At 38.0% G+C, this 24,628-nt stretch overlaps 1 protein-coding gene across 6 annotated transcripts in view; it reads right to left on the bottom strand.

Moving 5' to 3' along the window:
- The window catches only part of Tmem135 (transmembrane protein 135), a 207,130-nt gene that overhangs the window by 43,382 nt on the left and 139,120 nt on the right, over positions 1-24,628 (bottom strand). For all 6 annotated transcript variants that reach the window (XM_059271733.1, XM_059271754.1, XM_059271761.1 and 3 more), the window contains one exon: positions 12,575-12,621. In XM_059271733.1, the coding sequence (XP_059127716.1) occupies positions 12,575-12,621 (47 nt within the window). The remainder of the gene's footprint in view (positions 1-12,574; positions 12,622-24,628) is intronic.

The raw sequence follows: 24,628 nt of genomic DNA, 5'->3' as shown, positions 1-24,628 counted from the left end.
CATTGCCCTTTGCAGACAGAAAACTTTCTACTTGGAACAGAGATAGGTCTGACTCATCAAGAGCATATGGAGGTTTAAGATCCTTAACTATAAACAGTAGGGTCCAGGCCTGGGTGGTCTGTCTTATGTCCAATAATATATAAATTGGCTTATCCTCAAAGTAAATATTTCCATTTTATTATTATGAGTCATGAAAATATTCAGTCTGTTAAAAAACAGAAACATTTTCTATCCAATCTTTTAGCAAAAGGTCTGTATTTTCAATTGACATCTGAGGACTCTTCTCATTAAATGTATGAAAAGATAAGTGACTTTACTGGCATCCCACAGAACATCTAAACGAAGAGGGAAAGTGCCCACTGGGAAAGAGACTGAGTGTGTATGAAGATCGCTGTTCCTCCCTACACGCTGGTTAATAGCAAGCATAAGGGATGGGATGAAATGAGAAATGCCATGGCTGCCACTTCTTAGACAAGTTCGTGTACTACAGAAGTCACCTAATGCTACTTCTGTAGAATTGGTTATGCCTCTCGTCTTCTTCAAATAGTCTATCACAATGGCAGCTGGTGGTTAACTGTGTTCGGAAAAATATTTAAATATTTTATCAAAGATGTTCTTTTCTGGAGGTCTTCAGGGCAGGGGAAGAAGAATAAACACTATCCATGTGGTGTATGATAAGCTGGCTCTCAAAGCATCCAAATTTTTCTCACTGAATGAAAAAGAAGTCCAAAATTCTTGATGGATGATGGAAACTTGGTCTGACTCGGGATTTTCTCCATACCTGCTTAATGAATTTGGTAACAGATATATCATCAGAATGTGGAGATGCAAACAGTATCATGGGCAGATGTGGAGGATGGAAAGTCTTGGCTCCTGGCTAGATTTCTCACTACTGGTCTGTTAAACGAGCATTAAATATTATTTGCTCTGCTCTAATTTCTTCCTTCCAGAAGAACTGACCTCAGTATGAAATATTTTCTCCGTGAAAAGTAAATGAACTATTAGGAAATACTTTCGCTGCCTGGCTGTCTCCCAGGAAGTACATATGGACACAGATGCTCACTCACATCCTACACATCTAGTTCTAAAAAGAGTTGGTGATGCCAAAAATGCTTTTCTATATGAGTAAACGGTACTTTTTATCCCAGCACATCTAGGTGACCAGAATTTTAATCACACACATTAAGCAATTCTGTAGCATTGTTAATATAGGAATTCTAATGGATTTTTACCATCTTATAACTGTAACGTTTATTTTACTAGAATAGGATGGATAGAGAATAATTATTAGCATTATAAAAGGTAACATTTAATTGGACTTGACATCTCTACATTGTGCTACTAGAACTGAATATATTTAGTTAAATCTAAATAAATAAAATCCAATGCTAGAAGTAAACATATTTTAAGAAAAAATATTTTTAAAGAGAAGGAAAGAATCTATGCTGTTTAAAATTATTCTAAAAACGGGGAATATGAATACTTTGCTTTCTTCACCGCTGTAAGACATTACTTATTAGCAGAAATCAGGAGCACAGAATACAGAGAACTTTTCATGTGTGGTAAGATTTACAACTTTAAAAACTCTAAGCCCAACTGATTGCTTTATGAAGCAATCAGCTCATTTCCGACTGTGAATAAACATGTTCCTTTTACAAATGTCTTAAAAGATGGTGCTTTTAAATAGTTATGTCATCCATACTTCTGTTTATTATGCAAACCCCTGATGTTTAATGTGTCATTAAAATAACACAGTGGCAATAAGAATTTCTTTTTGAGACAAGGTCTCATACTGTGGAGCGGGCAAATCTTCAACTCACTGTTAGCCCAAATCAGCCCTGAACTCAAGGTGTCCCTTCCACCTCCGCCTCTGGGGTGCTAGAATTACAGGAGTGTGCTCCAATACAGGTAGAATCTTACATTTTAATGAACTACCATTTTGCATGCTAATCAAAGCATGTTTAATTATTCTGGACCCCTAAGTTCTGATATCAGATGGTCTCATACATAGAATAATATCCAATCTTCTGTGTGTATGTGTGTATGTGTGTGTGTGTGTGTGTGTGTGTGTGTGTGTGTGTGTGTGTGCTGGTGCACCAAGAGGCTAGAGATCAAGCTCTAGTGCATTTCCTCAGGTGCTGTCAATCTTGTGTTTTGGAAGCAGGGTCTCTCATCAGCCTAGAACTCACCACTCAGGCCCACTGGCTTTTGTATGGACAGGTGTTCTGTCACTGCCTGTGTCTCAACTGTGTTACTAAATGTAGCAATTTCATCAGGAGGAGAGAATTCAACAATGCATCTAGACTCTCTTTACCTAGGTTAGGATAAAAATACGGGATTTCTTTAATCCCTGCTACAATTTCAGCCAATCGCTGCCTCCAACCTCAGGTGGCAGCAACAGAGAACTGCAAACAAGTTAGCGGCGTCTTCACATGGAATACAATGGGGAAAACGGGATTCATCTAAGAACACATTTTGTCAATGACTCTAAACTATCAGCAATACATTGACTGATTTGTTACAGGCGTTTATTTAGAGGAATCACTCAGTGAAAACAGTTTCTGTGATATTAAATGTGCAGAGTTGATATGTACAAATATGAATAGGATGATCATATTGCTGAATAAGAAAAGAGGAAACTCAATCTGACCCTCTGCCTACGGAAAGCCTTGTGTGCATGGCAACTGACATAAACAGCAAACGGAAAACTGTGGTCACATTATAATTGAAGACAGACTACAAGACAGTAAATAACTCAAGGCTATACATAGACTACACTGGATTTCTAAATTTGAATGGTAAGAGTTTACATTTATTGACTGCTATTTATTAGGGCAATGTTCATTCAGTCCTAGCTTTAACTACAGGCTCTAAGAGTAACTTCTTTTCAAACACACCGAAGAGATAAATAATAAGGTAAGTAACTTGCCCAAGATCCCAGAGTATTATTCAAATCCAGGCAACAGGCTCAAATTTCTGCCTTGCTAGTCACATACAGGAGACCACGCTCCCAGAAGCCTTGCACTCTGCCTAAAAGAGTTTCGGGCTGGAGAGAAGGTGCAGCAGTTGAGAAAGAATGCTGGCTACTCTTGCAGAGGACCTGAATCAGTCCCAACACCCACATCAGGAGACTCAAACTGCCTGTAACTATAGCTCCTGAGGATCTGACACACCCTTTGGACCTTTGCAGGTACCCACACGTTTGCATGTTTGATGCAGAGACACATAAGTTAAACCAAAGTTGTTTTAATTAAAAACATAGATTTAAACTGAGGCACAGGGCTGCAGTTGTTTGTTTCTTGCTATTGTTAAAATGAATAGGAGAGGAGAGAGCAGATGTATACAGACGGCAGGGAGAGAGGCAGGTCTAGCTTGGGTGATGTAGGTGAGCACTGACGGGGAGAGGAGCCAGAACAAGAAAACAATTCAAAGGTAGTTAGTATGTTACCCGATTTCCAGCTGTGTGAGTGGCATCTCCATTAACTCACAGAGATCTGGAGAAAGGCAAAGGGTTAGGCAAAGGCTAGAATTACTGAACTAGAGATGCTAAGTCCAACTTGTGAAACTTTAGTCTGAGGAGCAGTGAGACAACCATGTCACTAGATTATATGTGGCTTTGAAAGTTAGGAGACCACCACCAGGCAGTGGTGGCGCACGCCTTTAATCCCAGCACTCGGGAGGCAGAGGCAGGCAGATCTCTGTGAGTTTGAGGCTAGCCTGGTCTACAAAGCAAGTTCCAGGACAGCCAGCACTGCACAGAGAATTCCTGTTTCAAAAAAAGAAGAAGAAGAAGAAGAAGAAGAAGAAGAAGAAGAAGAAGAAGAAGAAGAAGAAGAAGAAGAAGAAGAAGAAGAAAGTTAGGAAACCAGCATGACCTAAACACAGACTAGGGACCATTAATATACACAAAGTAATTAAAAGCTCAGAAATGTGTAAGATTACCAAAAGACAACATCAACAGTGAGACGCAATGAGGTCAAAAAACAGTATCAAATATACACATACACAAAGGATGATGCAAGGAACAAGGCAGTGAAGAGGCGCTGAGGGGAGGAAGAGAGGGAGAAAAAAATCAGGACTGAATCGTTTTAGAAAAACTAACGGAAAGGTTTATAAGAAAAGGAGGCGAAATGCCCTAGGCAGCTAAGAATCCTTGTAAGAAAGAAATACTAAACAACCATTAGATTTAGAGGCAGGCTGTTTCTGATGACCTTAGAGAGAGAAATTCCAGAGGCTCATGGAGTGGAAATCAGATTACAGCGACACATAAGAATGGCGAAAGGCAAATATGGACAACTAATTTGAAAAATCTGGATGTTAAGAGACAGAAAAACAGAAAGGTCATGTCTGCAAGGAATGGGCAAGCAATGGTTCTCTCTACTTGCCTCCCTCACTTCCTTTTCCACACATCGACACCTCTGGTCACTGTTTCCTGATGTTACTGACTCATCTACAGACCATCTTCAGCACCATCTGCCTAAGCTCTTCTGAGTAAATTATGATTACGGTTAAATGATCTTTAAGGGCTTCTAATATACCACTTAGGAATGAAGCAACTGCCACGTTCCCTAGTTGAGACATTTGCAGTGAGCATCAGATTTATCATATGATCACACCACTGTTTCATGATATTACATATCACATGCCATATAATTTATGTACAAATAATATTTTCCCCTTCAACTACCAAAGGACATGATAAAAAGTATTTCCTAAGTCAAATCAATTTTATGTGATTAGTATCATAATAAATGTGGAAGAAAAGAAAAGTCACAAAAAGGAACATAACCCAACTGAGAAAATGCCAACCCATCCAAACTCCTATTAGCTGCCCCATAGAAATAAGGGGACTGGGTACAACTGTTTCACTGAGAAGGGGCACTTGCCTCTCACCATCCCTTTTCCAGAGAGATACTAACATAAACACCGACTGCATCCTCGTCCCCTCCAATCTTAGAATAGGCAAGTTTCCAGTATGCCTAAATGGAATCTCTAGATCAGTTGCCTCTAGCTTTAAGTAGCACATGCATACAAAAAGAATATGCTGACATATTCCCTATATGTTGTGTGATGGTTTAAAACAATGTAAAGTACTGGTTTAGTCAGCTAGCCTGAACCAAGGAGAGAACAGACTCAGGCTGGAGAGAACAAAATTCAAATCCATGCTTATTTCTAGTTGTGCAATCCTTTGCACATTACACAAACTCTCAAATTTCAATTTCCTCACCCGTAAGAGAAAAATCCAGTGCCTACCCTTTTTAAGTTGTGGTATGGTTTAATCCTGGACTATTTATTAAGCAGCAGTACAGATCCTTGCACGCAATAAGCACTCAGTAAATATTAGCAGCTGATAGAACTTTTTTGGTTATCAAAATTATAGCATACAAAGTCCTTCTCAGCCACAAAGAAGGCTCACAGCTTCACTGAAGTTCCAGGGGGTGCAGACTGTCACTATGCACAATTTAAATCACAGTGGACATACAGTAGTTTATGATTCCTTTAAAGATGATAAAACTCAGACAATATCTGTTCCTAGATTTGCTGAATTCATCACTCGCTTAACTGTTTCCCAAAGAATTTAAAACTTCTTCCATTTCAGTTATAGACCCAGAAATCAAGCTTTAGGCACCTTTTTGCAGTAAAAGTATTACAAGCATAAAAACAGTACGGATAGGTTCTAATTAGCACTCTAAAATTAATATGCACTCTGAATAAACTTGGGCACAGAATCAAATTATGGATGGTGAAAGCATAAAGCTGACTCATCTTACAGATGGGGTGTCAGGGTCCTCTCACAGAGAAGACTGACGGGAAGAGAAAGCGGAAAGAAGGTGCTGGGAAGAGACATGCTCAACTTCAACACAAGGTTCAACAGCCAGAGTCAGAGAGCAGAGTGAGATGGAGGAGTTAGAAACAGGAGCAAGAGCTCAAGGGCAGAGGTGCAGACTCCGAAGTGACTATCAGCAGTGACAGTTAACCAAAGGACTTAGGCTTGAAGAGAGTTCTGTTACCTAAACCAGAGCTCTCGTTAGGTGGACGTGAACAGAATGGCAGCTACCTGATCCATGACTGAACGAGGAAAACGAAGGGGGGCAAGCAGAGCGGAAGCAGAATCCCAGCAGAAAGTGGACTCATGGGAGGACAACGGCAGCTGATGTTTTAGAGACAGTTAAACTTCTAGCCAATCTCTTCTGTGACAACAGCTGTTAGAAAAATTCCAATTTCTTATGGGAAAGTTTCATGTTTCAGCTACTATTTACTAGCACTGTGACCAATTTGATATGGGAAATAACAATGTAAAACTGCATTCTCTACAGTCACCATTCTTTCGAAAGTACTAGTCCACAGCTTTAAAAAACGATGTGCCGTCACGTTTTATAAAGCTGTCTGAAGAGCTAGCCAATTACTTTTCAACAAAAAGAACTTCCATACCAAACAAACAAAAAGCAATATGCCTGCAAAGCTAATAAACAGAATACTTAACCAAAATTAACCTACCACAGAACTGGAAGATTGAATGACAACTGACTATATTAGTGAGCTTAAAGCCAGATCCAAAATGTACAGATCAAGCAGCCAGAATTCTTAAATTCTTTTAAAAAGTTACTTCTTTTTAAAAAACATTTCCTTATTTTGTGTGTGTGCACTTGTGGAGGCCAGAGGACAACTTTTGGACATCAGTTCTCTCCTTTTCCTATGTAGGTCCCAGGAACTGAATTCAGGACATCAGACTCGGTGGCAAGTTCCTCTACCTGCTGAGCTACCTCATTGGACCCACAGTTACTACTGACAAATCCTCAGTGGAAACATGCATAGATTTTATTAAACAATCAGTTCTGATAAAAACTGGAAATATCACAAGTGTATGCCAATATAGTTTTTTCTTTAAAAACATACCACGAATAATAGACAAAGCAAGCGTAACAGAAATTTAATTCAGTTCTCAAGAGCCTCTCATGTCACATCTGTCACACTTAAAGTGACATGGTGGATAATGTTAGGTGTTATCATGCATCACTGGCTATATCCCTGTAATTAATAAACAAAGACAGATAGATGTCTTATCTAAACACCTTGCCAAGAAACTTACCAACATTAATCGATTGTGAAAGTATGCAATTCAAAGGGCATTTTTAACACCTGGGAAACAAACAGAATTCAGGATGGCACTGTGCTTCCGATATGAGAACTCAATCTTCCGTGACCCATCACAGAAATCAAACATCAGTTCAATTGTTTTCTGTCACCTGAGTATTAACATCAGTCTTATTCTGGTGTGTGACTGAGTCCCAGATCATTGAGTATTGCATACATGCATGTCACAGCAGAAGCAGCACATGGGGCAGCTGGGACCCTGATCTCCTGAGTTTCCCCTGATGGGAAAACTCAAAGCTGTATTCTCCTTTAATTCTGCATTTTCAGAAGACATAAATATGATAACAGCTACCACTTTGTCCTCAAGGCGTGATCAGTACCAACAGGTTCTAGGATGGACAAACGTAAAACCGGGAGGAACTCACTTCTGGGGAGGCAGGGCAGCAGGCTGAAAGTTCAGAACTTAAAAGCATCTTCCAACTTTCCTAGCTCATCTCACAAGAAAACACCTCCCTGATTCAGTGATCCAGCCACACTCCAGAAACAAAGTCTGTGTTAAAAACTGATCACGGTGGTAAACTGGAGAGATGGCTTGGTGGGTAAGGATGCCTGTCTCTGAACTGCACAATCGGAATTGGATACCAGAACCTACATGGTGAGGAGAGAACCAACCACTGCAAGTTGTCCTGGACCTGTTTTCTTTCATGGGCCTGGGGCATGCGCAAACACTGTCTCTCTCTGTCTGTCTCTGGGCCTGGGGCATGCGCAAACACTGTCTCTCTGTCTGTGGGCCTGGGGCATGCGCAAACACTGTCTCTCTCTGTCTCTTTCTCTCCTTCCTTCCCTCCCTCCCTCCCTCTCTCTCTCCCTCTTAATAAATAAATAAAATGATTACAGTAGAAAATATTCATATTGCTGTGATTTTCAACCGAATTTGGGTACAGATGGTACAAGCCCAGTCACTGAACCTATAGAGAATTAAAAATTTATCCCCAAACATGTATATTTCACATGAAGTTTTACAGGCATATAAGAAAAAATTCAAACATTTGTATTTTGTTGTGCAGTTTCTATAAAGTGTGGGACATGATGATAGTATAATTTTTTTTCTATGCTTTTCCATAGAAATTTTCACTTCAAATTTCATAAATGGCAAGTGGTTTCACTGTCCTTTAGTGAAACCTTCCCCAGATAAACACAAGACAGCGGGCACACTGCTCTTCAAAACAGCATCAGCACGGACTGAATGAAGGGGATGCAAGCTCCCTGTAAAGTCAAGTTACCAAATGACAGCTTACGCTTCCCAGGTCTGAGGGGTATAGGGAGGGTTTGGTGGGAGGGCAGGGAGGGGGAAATGGTGTAGTGACATTACAATCTCAAGAACTAAGAAAATTCCTTTAAAATTAACAAAATGCATAGATCCTCACCCCCCTTTTTTTTCCCTGGAGAACCACCACACAACCTCTCCCATTACCTGCCACATGATCCCTTTTCAAATCACTTTCTGTTTTGCTGTAAAGAAGCTCTCTAAAATAAAATTAACATCTTAAAGAAGACTCTAGCCTAAAGGAAGAACTTTTCAGCTCTAAAGGTGCATATATACCAAATTTTAGGTGAGTTTTGTATATTTTAAGTGATGCTTTAAAAAACAGAACCTGATATCTAAACGACCTTACAATGAATAGATAGATAGATTATTATAGATAGATAGATAGATAGATAGATAGATAGATAGATAGATAGATAGATGATAGACAGACAGATAAGATACACACAGACTGTGTCCTTATATGGACATAAGATTATTTATAACTTGTGTATTGTAGCACAATCCTAAACAAACTACAGATTAAATGCTATGACAAGTCCAAGCTTTGCAAGCTGCATGCCTAACCAAACTGCTGAACTCACTGGCCCCACAGAGGCATGTAGGAAGAATTTCCAGCTAGTATTCATCAACTTGTGACCAAGTTATGTTACTCTGTGACATTATGTTTAATTAAAGAAATGATGCCATTTACTTGCTTTTAAAGAGTAGCAGCACTCTTTATACACAGATGCCCGAGGATGAAAATGAAGGCAAGAAATTCATGTTTAATTCATGTTCTTAATTTTATTTCTGTAAACAGGACCAAGTGCTAGATGTTTCACTTTGTGCTTTTTGTTGATCCTTTCCTTCATGTTTCAACTAAAAGAAAAAGTTTCCCCACATGACTATAAAAACATCCTGATCCTAAACCTGGCATAGTGATTCACGCCTGTAACCCTCACAATCAGGAGGCTGACACAGGAACGTGGCTGTAAGTTTGAGGCCTACTTAAGCCATTTCAAGCTATAGACTGAGATACAGCCAGAACAAAGAGGTGTATACGTGGTGACTCCTTTGTTTTCAAATATTTATGCTGCTTTACACATTAATACACATTGAACATAAACAATGTGTGGAATACATGAGAAAACATTTTCTCTCAATTCTTCCTCATCACTCCTGCTTAGCCAGCACTGACAGTAGAGCACCACGCCCTCAGGCACAGCTATGACAAATGTACACACACAGATAAGGCAGTACATTTGAAGAGCATCCTTTCAAAGCATCTTCAAAGTATGCTTCTACATCCTTTGTATTTGAAATTTCCCTAGAATCCATAGCAGATAGGATCAATAGAATCCAGATGCCTACATAAGTCAGGCAGCTGGATTAAAAAAAAAAAGAACAAAACTACAACTACCAATTATTACTTTTCCTCAACCCAGACATCTAAAGCACTCCAGGATTCCATTTTAACATGAGGCTATGGAAAATCACAATCGTCATATATAAGATAGTGTATGTGAAAAACCATTTAAAAATCTACTAAGAGTCATGTGAAGGTAAAGTATTTCACTCAGCATTTAGGTAAGCATAGTTTTTAATACCAAAACCAGTATGCTGGTTTTTAAGTAAATTCACATATCAGAGATATGGACTCCATCAGAAAAAACAATTATGAAATTACTCCCTCAAGTTCTTTCTTTAAAAAAAAAAATCACAGTGGTACATTTTATCTTTACTGAAATGGATCTCAGTTCCCCCTTTCCAATTTAGACAACAGGATAAAAACACAAGATGATTCACTGGAACATAAAAATGTTCCTTTATTCTCTTGCCAAAAATCATTGATGATTAAAAGGAGACCTGAGGACAAAATCATTTTATATTTAATTATCCAATTTTATGCAATTAGCTTTAAAATACTAACAATAAATTGAGTAAATATGTCCACAAATACCTGTGTTTATATAAAAATGCCATTGGAGTTGCCAAATGCTGTGTAAAGTAACTATTCATTCCAAACACAAGCCAGGGTACAGAAAAGCATAGACATTGTTTTGTTTGGTTGTAGGACTTTCTAAAGGGCTGTATTTTTACCATTCAAGCAATCCCCTTGCTGGGTTATCCAAACGAACTTCTGCCAAGAACACTACAAATTCAGTGACAGGACTTCTTTGCAGAGAAAAATAGCCCCTTTTCCCCCGAAAATTGAAAGTGTTTATCTTGGCACTTAAACCTTGTATTGAGCCTTCTGGAAAATATTTTAAACTGCTGTTTTTAACTCAGACATTTGTAACTGAAGCAAGAACAGTTCTGTAGCGCTGCACCCAAACACATTATTTATAGGGTTGATTTTCCCTCTACACCAAAAACACTAGGCTAATGGTAGCAGTTTTCAAAACATAATTTCCTACAGCCAAGCAACAAACTTGATATTTATCCATGTATACGATATGCAATTTGCTTTTAAACCTCAAAGACTTCTTATGGCTAAGAAATGCTAAACATTAAGCATACTTGCTATCCTGAAAGGTCACTTTGGGAAGGACTGTTTCTTTTTATGACCTGTTAAGATTTTCACAAGAAGAAAATTGACTTCACACTGCACTTTACTACCATGCATGTCAACAAAGGCTGTTTTCCTAACATTGCATCATTTTGGAATTTATTTTCCTGCTAGGTATGCATATCATCAGACTAGTGAGAACACAGTTAGTTATAAAGACAGACTTTGATTTTTTTTTTAATTTTATTTAATTATATTTTATGTATGAGTGCTCTGCATATATGCCTGACGCCAGAAGAGGGCATCAGATCCTATTACAGATGGTTGTGAGCCACCATGTGGTTGCTGGGAATTGAACTCAGGACCTCTGGAAGAGCAGCCAGTGCTCTTAACCACTGAGCCATCTCTCCAGCCCCCAGACTTTGATTTTTTTTCTCACACTGGTGTCCTAATAATATCTATGACACAAATATAGTCTGAAGAAACTGATGAAATGAAATGTTCATGATTTCTAATTCAGTCCATCAAATCAGTTATTAAAACACAAGAAACAGTTGTACAAGAGCAGGCCAAATACAGTGTGAATCATAAATTTTAAAAATCAGGCATGGTGTGTGAACCAGCGTTTAGTAGTGACCCAGCACTCACAGGGCTCTGGGTTCAATCAAAACTATTATAATAACCAAAGTCAGAAAGGAAAGAAAAAAGGGAAGGAGAGAGGACACATTTCACAAATGTCATCACAGAGCTCCAATATTTTTCTACCACTGATATCTGATATAAAATCCTATGCAGCTCATTATCAGCTCTTGGAAGATGAAATGCTATCATGTAGCTCTATTACTTTGTATCTGTGTGATATCCTGGTAACAGCAACATCATCATTTTGTATTTTCTTAGAACATTTCTGAAAAAGTTAAAAAAAAATTCCACATTGTGCTTTATCAAATATTTACTAGGATGTTCTGGCAAGCCATCCCTACTTTAAATTACTGGTATGGTTTATTTGAAAATGATAAATATATGTATCAAATACATCTTAATAAAAGTCTGCCACTCTCCTAGTGAACTAGGTACAAACATTAAACATCCTAGACAGTCTTGCTATGACTGAACTCTGAAAAGTCAATAAAGAATTAATTTAAAAAGTGTCATAAGTGGGCTACAAATAGTAACTAATTAGTATGACTGAAAGTGGAGATTAGGAAAAGAGTGGATTCTCCCTAGTCAAGAATCATTTTCTCCCCGTCTCCCCAAAGTTGGGGTCACTAGCTGCCCTGGAACTCAATGTAGACCATGCTGGCTTCAAACTCACAGAGATCCTCCTGCCTCTGTCTCCCGAGTGCTGGGATTAAGTGTGCACTACCACCACCTGGCTTGATAGTCATTTTCAGTGCTGCTCAGGTCATAGGAAGGTGGCGGATACCCGTTGCCATTCATATTTGAGTCAAACTAACGTGCTCCTCCTGAAACCTTGTTTCTCTTCTTCCTATTTTCTTTACTAACAAAGAAGCAGGATTTACCTCTAAACTCTTGGGGTTGGGTGGCAGGATTCCATACCATTTACTGGAGATAATGACTTGGGGGGACACTTTAGATTCATAGCTGAAAGGAATTCGATACTATTTTGATATTGAAATAAATTGGTGAACAGAGCATACCTGAAAAAGAACATGTACATGGCCGCTGTGATGCAGAACAAAAGGACCTGCAACGAGGAGGAAACGGATTATTTGCAAAAGGTACTGACATCATCACTGCTGTGACTGACGAAAGCAAAACATCCCCCATTAAATCTCAGGCCTGGCTGCATGGAAACAGCACAGAAGCTACCATCACAATGTACATCAACATACCACATTCTGTAATACACTTCTCAAATACACTGCATTCGGGCGTAATGAACTCCTAAGTACATGTAATTATACTACATACATGTGGCATATAATATATATATATATATATATATATATATATATATATATATATATATTCGTCACTCAGTATCTATGAAAGACTGGTTTCAAAAAAAAAAAAAAAGCCAGCCAACTAGCCCAAACCCATAAATGATCAAATCTCTCATATAAAATGGCATGGTATTTGCATATGAATTACATACACCCTCTCACATTTTATATCATCTCCAAATTACTTAGAATACACAGTTGCTAGACTGGGTTGTTTAGGGATTAATAAGAAAGAGATTACATATGTTCAAAAGAGTTTATCAAATTTTATGACTATTTCAACCAGCAATTGGTTGCATGGATATGGGACCCAGTGATACATAAGGCCACTGTATACACAAACTATTAACAAACATATATACTCAGAGGATTCATATAGACTGGATGGGTGGCAACGGGGTTCAACAAGGAATACCTTTACAGCTTGCCAGATTTTCAAACTGTAGGTCAGGACTATATATTATGTGAGGAAACTGACAAAATTTGACAACAGTAAAAGTTTTCTGAATGTGCAACGACTAATATTTAATTCAAAATCAAACATATTTTAAATTCAAGATGTTTCTGGCAGGACTTGGCCAAGTTAATAAAGAAAAAAAGTCTTCTAATATTTTCCTATAGCAGAATGTAAATATCAAATTAGTATATTTGTATTATACCAAATATAAAATTGTATATTGTATTATATTATGTTAAATTGCTTAACTTTGAAAATTCCTGCTTGAGTTCCTAACTTGGGTTTCCTAATACTCATTTAATAAATTTTGCCTTGGGATTAGAATAGAATTTCCAATAGTTTCTAAAATGGCCCCAAACACATTTTCTGCCATTTTATACTATGCATTTACACAAAACAAACCATCATAACTGACGGTTATAAAATCAAAATACTGACGAACTGTAAAAATTTTGATATGCTCTATGCCCTGAAATATCTAAAATTCATCCAAAATTTAATTCTTTTTGTAAAAATAAGCAAGTCCATCTATTAGTATGCCAACTTTCTTTTGTCTTTAGTAAAGATAAAAGTTCTATGTATATGCAAGAAGTATTCTTAAATATATTACTTTATGATTTATAATCAGTAAATGTTTGACTTATATACCTAGATTATGGGTTTCTATAAATATTTCTCAGGAGTGTGGTGATATTTTATTTGTGCTAAAATGTGGTAATATTTTATTTGTATTTTAATAAATAAAGCTTGCCTGGAGATCAGAGAAAAAAGGCTAACTATTATAAGTAAACAAAGAAGTCAGGCTGTGGTAGTACATGCCCTTAATCCTATCACTTAGCAGACAGGATCTCTGTGTGTTCAAGGCCACACTACGGAACAGAGCCAAGCGTGATGACACATGCCTTTAATCCCAGTATCAACCAGAGTTCTGGAGGCCTGTACAGACAGGAAGTAAGAGTTGGCCAGGAAGAGGAAGTGATGTAGCTAGACAGAGAGCCAATCAGATGGCAGGACAGCAAGGCATATAAGCCTGGTTGACAGGAAGTCACTCTCTTTGGAAGCTGCGGAGTTGGTGAGGTGAGGTTAGCTCATGGTTTGTCCTATTCCTCTGATCTTTTTCTCGGGCTTTAAGCCAAATTTCTGGCTCCATGTTTTTGTTTTTGTTTTAATTTAATTTATTTTTTTAAATACAAAAATGCAATTTTTTTCTTTTTTTTCTTTCTTTTTTTTACATATCAGCCACAGATTCCCCTGTCCTCCCTCTTCCCTCCTCCCATCCTTCCTGCCCTCCCCCCAGCCCACCCCCATTCCCATCTCCTCCAGGGCAAGGACTCCCCTAGGGATTCAGCTCAGCCTGGTAGATTCAGTGGAGGCAAGTCTAGTCCCCTCCTCCCTTCACCCAGGCTGAGCAAAGTGTCCCTGCATAGGCCCCAAGATTTATTAAGAGACCATTTAGAAATTTGTCTACACAGGAGAAAGGTACTCACAAGTGGAAACAGTCTAAGAAGCTCTGAAGAATTAACCAGAATGAGGACAGGAGCTTACACAGACAGACAGACAAACAGACAGACAGACACACAAACACACACACACACACAAGTACATATACATAAGCATACATATATACATATAGATGCACACACACACACATACACACACACCCCTACACACACAGATACACACACACAAGTAAAAACATATGCATACACCACACACATGTGTGCACTAAGTCAACATATGTCTGTTAACTATATATTAAGGCAACCTGATTTATTTAAATATAATGAAAGGTCCAACTAGCAGGCAATATTAATCAATAAAAAGCTTTTAAAATATAATCAACTTTTGTGGCATACAGAATAATTAGCCAAAAACCAAGTTCTCCTAATAGCAAGCATAAGAGACAATAAACCTAGACTGAAGAACTCTCCCTCATTAGCAATCATACTAAAACATGAGATAGTATATGTACATAATCAGAAGCCCAGTTATGGTCATGGTAACAGAAAGGATCTCTCTAACATTACTATGAAATCACAGGGAAATGGTAAAATGCACTCTTATGTCTGACGACCACAATGTTGCAAATTAAGTGCAAGAACTGTCAATGGCTTCATTCTCAGGTAAATAAGAAGTGAATGATTCTCCAATTATAAAAAGGTGACTAAGAAAAGAACAAAAACAAATATGGTATAAAACGGTGTTTTGCTATTTCCAACAGAAACAATCTCAAGTTAACTTGAGGAAAATGTAAAAGCTTAGCTATTACACAGCAAACCAGTCATGTTTGCTATACTAGTCTCAGATAAATAAGGATCATAAATACAGCCTGGGGGACTTAGAACTATATAAACACATCATTCCAAGGAAGACAGGTATCAAATGAAACTAAGTTAACATAAACATCTATATCTTCATAACAGTTCAAATGCAGACATAAAATGTGTTTCTCTTGTAAACACACACACTCTCTCTCTCTCCTTCTATCCTCCCAAACCCTCTTCCTTCTATAGGTCTTTCCATTGCCCTAGCATTTATCCTGTCTAAAATATTTAAGGTTTAATACACACAGACTTGAGAAACATGGAGCATATGGAATAACTTTAGCCATTGATTATGCAATTATAAATCAAATTCCAGGGGCTGGAAAGGTGGCTCAACAGTTAAGAGCATTCCCTGCTCTTACATAGGACCAGGGTTCTGTTCCCAGCACATGGTAGGTCACAACCCTCTGTAGCTCCAGTTCTTGAAGATCTGATGCCTCTTCCCAGGCTTCATGAGCATCAGGCATGCATGTAGTGCACATACATATGCTGGCTAACATACACATAAAATAAAAATGAGGAAACCTTTTAAAAATAATAAATCGAAGTCCAAGTAAGTTTTTTATTGGCTATTATTTGCTAGTCAATACCCAGATCAAGAAATTCATATTTTACTCTATCATTCTATTCTCTTTGGACAATGGTAGCTTTCCTAGATGTTCAATATTTGCTCCATTCCCTGCATCAGTCAATATTCTCCTGGTAGATTTTATTGCAGCAGAATGGTCCCATAAAGTGTCCCTACCTTCTCCAACTTCACAAAAGAAATTATCTAGTCTCTCTCTCTCTCTCCCTCTCTCTCTCTCTCTCTCTCTCTCTCTCTCTCTCTCTCTCTCTCTCTCTCCCTTTCTCTCTCTCTCCTCCCTCTCTTCCTCTCTCTCCCCCCTCTCTCTGATAACTAGGTTTTATCCTAATATATTAAAACTAGTCATGATAACTGTCTGAAAAAAATCTTTACAAATAATATAGATGAAACTCTGGAACTCAAGCTTTGAAGTTAGGCAGATCTAGGCTTGAATGTGTTTTGTGGAACTTGAGATACTTCCTAGGATTTTCCGAAGCTGATCTATAATTAAGAACAGTATCTCACTCAGGTTAACAGAGCGAACCAATAAGAAGACGCTTGCAAAAGGGCCAGGCATTCAGCAAACTGTTAATATTGGTTCTCACAAAAGTCATCTCTGTATAAAATCCAAGACCAGAAACATAAGTGTATTTAAAAAAAAACACACACAACTATTTTTAAACAATTGCAAACATTGAAATCTCCAACAATTGAAGGTTACTTTTTTTTAATATGGTGAAGAATCTAGACACAAAAATAAATCTAAAGGATTTTTAAATACAGATGATTGATTCTATAAATATTTATTGAATACCTACTATGTTACAGACAGTTACTTAGAATGTGCAATGGCAAGCATACCTAGAAAGTATCTACTCTCATGAAACATACCTTAAGTCATATGAGCAAGGGTACCGAGGAAATGTCAGATTGTTTGTACAAAGTGGTCAGGGGAGCAGAGTGTTGTCAGCAGAGGCAATGAAGAGGAGACAGGGACAAGCTGCAGGGATAAACAGAGCCCTGGAAAGACCCTGAATGATATCCTGTAAAATGTGAGCCTAACATAAATATGCCTAACTTCCTGTTAATCAAACATGTTAAAGAAAGGATTTTATTTTTAGTTGGTCACCTTGATAAAATACCTGAAACAATAAACCCAAAAAGTTAAAAAAGAAAACGTTTACTGTGGCCTTTATTTTTAAAGATCTTAGTCCACGGTCATTTGTCTCTGGTCCTTACTTCAGGTCTTTTTGCTATGAGAACACTTGAGCCCAGGAGGAGCAAGGGAGAGGTGGAAGAAGAGTGTGGGGGGTGGAGAGAGGAAAGAAGGGAAAGTGGGAGGAGGAGGAGGAAGAGAGGCACACAATGGGGTCCCAGCAGTCCCTTCAAGGCACACCTGTAAGTTTACTTCCTCTCAAGTGGTCCTGCTCCTATAGGTTCTACCACCTCTGAGAAGTACAAGAGGCTAGTGACCATGCCTCAATTCATGGATCTTTGAGAAACATTTATGCTCCAAACTGTAATATTAGATATTTTTTAAAGTGTTTTCAACCCATTGTGGTCAATTTTAAATTATAGTAAGTTCAACAAAAAGTACTTTTACAAATAAATGTATATCTTTGTGTGAATGATGAAAAATATTTTGTTTTACAAATTATAAAATTTTAGAGTAAAAAAGAACTTCAAAATACACACACACACACACACACAGAGAGAGAGAGAGAGAGAGAGACAGAGAGAGACAGAGAGAGACAGAGAGACAGAGACAGAGAGACAGAGACAGAGACAGAGAGAGCGAGCGAGCGCGCTCCTTCTGGACAAGAGCTCCCATCCTGCCCTGGACTTCCCTTCTGGACAAGAGCTCCCATCCTGCCCTGGACTTCCCTTCTGGACAAGAGCTCCTATCCTGCCCCGGACAAGAGAGCTCCCATCTGGACAAGAGAGAGAGAGATCTTTAAATACAAGTAATTGTAGATGCTTTTTGCATTAAATAAATATTAGAAAAGCTGTTACCCTCTATCTGCTAGGTACAGAGGGTATTTAAATAAAATGCTCATTCTCAGAGAATCTACAGGGTACTACTCACACCCAGTAAGATCCATCACACCCAATAAGATGTTTATGGACCAGGACTTACCCCAGGTACATGAACTGGCTTTTTGGAACCCATTCCCTATGGTGGGATACCTTGCTCAGCCTTGATGCAGAGGGGAGGGGCTAGGCCCTGCCTCAATATGGTATGCCAGACTTTGTAGACTCCCCAAGGGAGACCTTACCCCCTCTGAAGAGTGGACGGGGGATGGAATGTGGGGGAAGTGGAGGGGGAGAGGAGGAGGGAGGGGGAATTGGGGTTGGTATGTAAAATGAAAAAAAAATTAAATAAAAAAAAGAAAAGAAACCCTGACGGGAAAACAAACAAACAAACAAAGATGTTTATAGCATTCTCTCATTACTTGTTGACAGGAGGTCTCCCTTTTATTTTATTTAGTGTTTCATTTTTCACACATTGTGGTCACTACACCTGAAGTTTATTGCTTATAGGTGACATGTGACTGTTTCTTGTCTTTTTACTTCTTAGATCACATGGGATCTTATGTGCACTATAGACACCTGGCTAGCCTGGAACTCACTGTACACCAGGGCAGTTTTTACCTGAGAGATCTGCCTGCCTTTGCACCCAGAGTGCAAAGTGCTAGAATTAAAGGTATAAAACATCATATACATCACTTTAGGAAAAAATCTGTCTCTTAATTGGAATATCTGGATAGTTTAAATATTTAATGTGCCTACTGATATACTTAGATTAAAAAAATCTGTGGTTTCAATGTTATTTTGCCATCTCTCTTTTATTATCTTGTTCACCTTTTTCCAATTAACTGAATTTATGGCATGACTTTCTCCCCTTGGTTGCCTATTTTGCCATTTTTCTTACAGTACAGAGCACTTATCTTTGAATTTCTAGTCTACATTCCATTGGTGCTGTACCATGTAATCTAAAGGAACTTCGTGGAAATACATTCCCATTTCTCTTTCCCCTGTCTTCATGCTATTGCTGTCATCCACCCTCGTGAGCACATCTATGTTGTCATCCACCTCATGTGCACATCTGTGCCGTCATCCACCTCATGTGCACATCTGTGCTGTCATCCACCTCATGTGCACATCTATGCTGTCATCCACCTCATGTACATATCTGTGCTGTCATCCACCCTCATATGCACATCTATGCTATCATCCACCCTCATGTGCATATCTAATTCAACAGTGCATTTTAATCACTTTTCCTTAAAATCATATCTGAAATTTTCCACTATTTTGAAAGATATTCTTGCTAGGTATAGAAGTCTAGCTTGGTGGATCATGTTCTTTCCCTAGTCTGTCCACTGTCGATTGTGATGTGCTTTGCAGTGGATCTCTTCCCTCAACATTTTTGGACTGTGGATATGTTAAGTATCTTGAATATTTAAGTTTGCAGTTTCATCATACTTGAAACTTTTCATTCATTATTTGAGCAAATGTCTTTCCTGTTTCTCTGTCTTCTTCAGAAAATCCAATTATATAATACTGGGTTATCTGGAATTCTCCCACAACACACAAGGGCTTTCTTTATTCTGAAAAACAAACAAACAAAACAACAACAACAAACAAAAAGTAATAATTCCCTTTTCTCTATGTGTTTTATTATGGACTGTTTCTCAAATTGTTTTAGCTTGACAGTCATTAAGATTTTCTTCTTTAATGCGTATTTTATAATTATCCTAACAGTAAACTTTTCATCTTGGAAGTGTGATTTAGGTTTTTATCCTATCTTCTGCATCTCTAACTTTTTTAAAACTATAGGATATAACAATCCTTTTCAATGTCTGTATCTACTAAATCTTTCTCAGTTCTAGCCTAGTATTGACTGGATTATCTATTGTGAATCCAAATGTTCTGCTTCTCACTGCTCAGTGGTAATTCTTTACTTGATGTCTGGCATTCTGAGCTTTACGCTGATGGGTCTTGGGTATTTCTGAATTCCCACAACTCTTAAGCTTTGTTCTGGGACACAAAGAAGCTACTTGGGAACAACTTAATCTTTTAAGGACTTGCTTTTAAGGTTTTTTAGGAGGGACTGCATAGAGCTTGCTCTGTAGCTAATTATCCCATTGCTGAGTGCATGCACTCTACCCAATGCCACATCACTCTCTGAGATGTTTTGGAATGTCTGCAAATAGGAAGGGAAATTATTCTTACACCTGTCTGAGTGCCAAGCACACAATTAGGACCGCTAATCGTTTAGACTGCACCTTCCTTGCCTGGGTATTTGCTCCTGTAATGCCCTAGCCCATAATGAGCTGAGGACTTCACACTCCAGCCTTCTGTTCTGGGAGCACTGTCCAGTCTGCTCCATCCACATCCGTTTATTTCCTCATCTGCAGTTCTCTCTAGTGACTCCTCCTTGACTCGAACTGCAAATCCTCTCATCACAGTAAGTGAGGGTAAAACACAACTCCTTCCATTTGTTTCCCATATCAGGAATCCCTGTTCTCTGATGCCTAACACCTGTATTTGGTCCATTCTTTCAGCTGTTTTGTTGTTTAGTTGAGTAAATCCAGTCACTGTTAATGTATTTTGGTCAGAAGTAGCAGAGTATAGTTACTGAAGTAAAATGAATTGATATAAATATTAAATTTGGTTTCTCATTCATATTAGTGCTGTATTTGAAGCTGTGTAGAGGAATAGTGGCCATCATAGATAGACAGACATAAGCCACCTTCATCTCTACAAAAGTCCAACTAAACTGGCCAGCAAATGACATTTTATTAGCTAGTGTGACAAAGTTACAGTTGTTCACATATTGTAACTTTGAATATAAATTATGAATTGGTACACTTTTAATTTTACACTTTGTAAATTCCCACAAATTAGCAAAAATATAACTATCACTTAATTTGTTTATTTTGTCGAAATTATACTGCCAGTTTATAGGCTATAGGCATGAAATGCTAATAATATATTATACAGAAAGCCTTGTAAGAGTCATGAGTATGTTAAAAATATCCAACAAATGCTAACTGGGCTGGAAGTTGGTTCGGTAGTTAAGAGTGTTCCCTGCTCTTACAGAGGACCTGGGTTCAGTTTCTAGTATCCATATAGCAACTTCCAACTGCTTGTAACTCTAGTTTCAGGGGCCTAACCCCCTCTTCTGCCTTTACAAGCACCAAGCACACACATGGAGCACATACATACATTCAGGCAAAATTAATCCAAATAAAGTAAAAGTAGTTTTAAAAATAAATAAATGCTAACTACTGAGAGGTAAATTCTCTGTAATTCCCAGCTATTTCACAAATATTGTGCAACTTAAACAAGATTTTGAAGTTGTTATTTTAGTAGAGTTTTTAAATATTATACTTCAATATAAATGGAACTCAAAAACAGTATTAAACAATATTCTAAGTTAAAGAAGCCAGAAACTGAAGACTACATGTTCTATTATCCATTTTTCTACATGTAATTCCAAAACAGGCAAGCCTACTTACAGGAAATAGAATACTAGTTGCCTAAACTTGAGTATTAAATGGTAATGGAAAGAGACAAAGTTCTGGGAGCAATGAAAGGTTCTAAAATTAGATTAGAAATGGTAGCCTACACAACTCTGTAAATATGTAAAAAAATCATGAAACTGATATTTAAGCTAGCAAATTTTATACAATACAATCTACATTGTAAAATAGCTATTAAAATTTATATAAGAAAAGCAGCATACACAGAGTGAGAACAAAACTCAAACACAGTAATAAAAATGCAAAGCAAGGATGAGTGTGTGCATGTATGTACATAGGAAGGATACATGTGCACATATACATGCATATGTAAAATTTGAGGGGTCAAAACACCGGGCTCTAAACATTAGGCAAGCATTCTGTCGTCGAGCTACACTTCTTTTGTTGTTGTTGTTTTTTAGGTTTTTGTTTTGTTTTGTTTTTCAAGACAGGTTTTCTCTGTGTAGTTTTAGTGGCTATCCTGGATCTCGCTCTGTAGCCCAGGCTGGCCTCGAACTCACAGAGATCCGCCTGGTTCTGCCTCCCGAGTGCTGGGATTAAAGGCATGAGCTACTACCGCCCAGCCGGGCGACATTTCTAATCCAACTTCTTAGTTATTACTTTGCTTTCACATATACTTTGCCTACTTTGGGCTGAGTTGTAGGTATTCTAGGAGTTTGTTTTCCTTTTCTTTTTTGAAACTGAATATATGTTTAGATGAAAATGTGGAATTAATTTGAGTACTACCACTAATACTATGAGTGGTTAAGTAATCTCCTAATACTGTAGTCAAAAGGCAGTGAGTACAATCTAGTAAATACAACTGAAGAACACTCTTCTGCCCGGAAAGACTTTGGAAGGGCAGACAAATTGAAAGTCACTGCTTCCTGCTGAGAAAAATTTCAAGGAAAACTATTACTACCATCTTTGCTACGTAAAACAATCAGAAAAGTATGCTTCTCAAGGCAGTAACACAGAAGTAAAGTCATAATATATGAATCTATAAAATAGCCAAGAAAGAAAAAAAAAAAAGTAAATGTTGTCCAACGTGAACATGGCCAATGGAAAGCTGTTTTAACCATCAGAGTCTCAGACAACTAAAATGCCTATCCTGGAGTTATTTGAAAGTCTATTAGAGGCCCTATCAGATGGGGCCTGCTTCCTGCCACACCACTACTTCCTACCACAGGACTCACTGCTTTCTTTAACACAGCCAGTGAAAGGTTCTTTGCCCCTGACCCCAGTGCCTCTGCTCTCTCTTCTTGAGCATACTCGGCCCCACTCCTGCAAGCACCAAGTCTATACTCTCTCATATTGACAGTGTCTTTTTTCTATTAGTCAAACACTGAAACTCCTCTCTTTCTTCTGAAAAGAAACAATAAATTCCCTTTTACCCCATCTGTACTTCATTCATATTTTAGTAAAATATCTACCCATCTACTTAACCAAAATTGCTCTGGTTTCATGTTCCCTGTATTTGGTAAGTCAAGTCGGCAAATGGAAAGAACAGACATCAAGGCATCCTCCAGCTTATCAGCTCTCATGATACCAAATGAAGCAACATACATGAATCCCAAGTTCATATTCTGTGACTATCAGCATACGTGAACACACAAAATTCCCCAACACTTCTTACTGCGTTAAAGGACTCCATCTGACAGGAAGTCACATAGTCACAAAGCACTCCAATATAATAAAGGCAGACATGTTTACCCTTTATCCTACAGACACCATTTACCACGACACTTATTCATTTTATTTAGGCAATGGTTTTTGGGGTTGTCTATGTAAATTGTGCATCTCCTGGAATTTTTAAATACAAAGTGAGGGTGGGGATCATGGCTTGGGGTTCAAGTGCTGTTTAACACACAAAAGGCCCTGGGTTCAATCCCTAGCACCAAGGTGGTGCTGACAAAAAACGAACAAAAGAATGCAAAATCACAGGGGACAGAAGCAATGGTTAACGGAACACATGAACAGATTCTTAGTATATTATAGTCAGGCTTCCAACAGGGAGGTCAGTTCCTACATACAACTTCAAAGTCATCAGAGTCTAGTAATACATTTGCCTTCAAATTTCCCAGGTGTAAAAACAGTTGTGTTAGATAGTATCCAGAAGTACAGCCTACTGGATACTCTGTTGGCTTGGAGTAAGGATTAATCTTAGTCTCATCTGTAAAAATTAAACCCCTTAAAGAATATAATTAGAAATTTTCAATATACAGTAACTACTCTCACCCAGATGTCACAGTACTTATTCTAACAAAATTATAATTAGGCTGCCAACTTTTAAAAGAATAAACAATTTAGAACAAATCACTGAGAATATAGATAAAAATTACATACGGTAAGACTTTATGAACATGGCTTCAAACAGTAAAGAGCAAGAAGGAGGAAGATATGAGAGGGCTTGAAATGAGGAGAAGGGACGGGAGAAAATGATATAATTATATTAAAATCTCAAAAATAAGAGAAAAAATTACATATGGGGAAATTTTAGCTTTATAAAAACGTAAAAAGAAAGCTTAATGTTGAGGTAAATAACAAGTCAATTTGGCTCAGTAAACAAACTACTCATCAATATCTCCTTTCAGGACCAGGGCTGACAAGCAGCCATTATCATTAAAGGCCAGCAGTACCCTGTCCACATCTCTGTTACCACCATCAACAGGAAATAGCGTGGTGACGACAAGTTTAGCTAACGACTTACCTTTTAAATAGCAAGATACTCAGCTGCTTCTTTTCCTTCCTCATACCAGGTTCTCTCTCTACTATTAATTGGTCATTATGAGCCATTAAAATGTAATTTGATACAAACAAGTCCGGAAACAGATACAAAAAGGAGAGTGAAAAGTCTAAATTAACTGTAGAGTA

The sequence above is a fragment of the Peromyscus eremicus genome, chromosome 1, assembly GCF_949786415.1.
Source record: "Peromyscus eremicus chromosome 1, PerEre_H2_v1, whole genome shotgun sequence".
NCBI lineage: Eukaryota > Metazoa > Chordata > Mammalia > Rodentia > Cricetidae > Peromyscus > Peromyscus eremicus.
The sequence above is the reverse complement of the archived record's forward strand: the minus strand, read 5'-3'. Positions and strand labels throughout refer to the sequence as shown.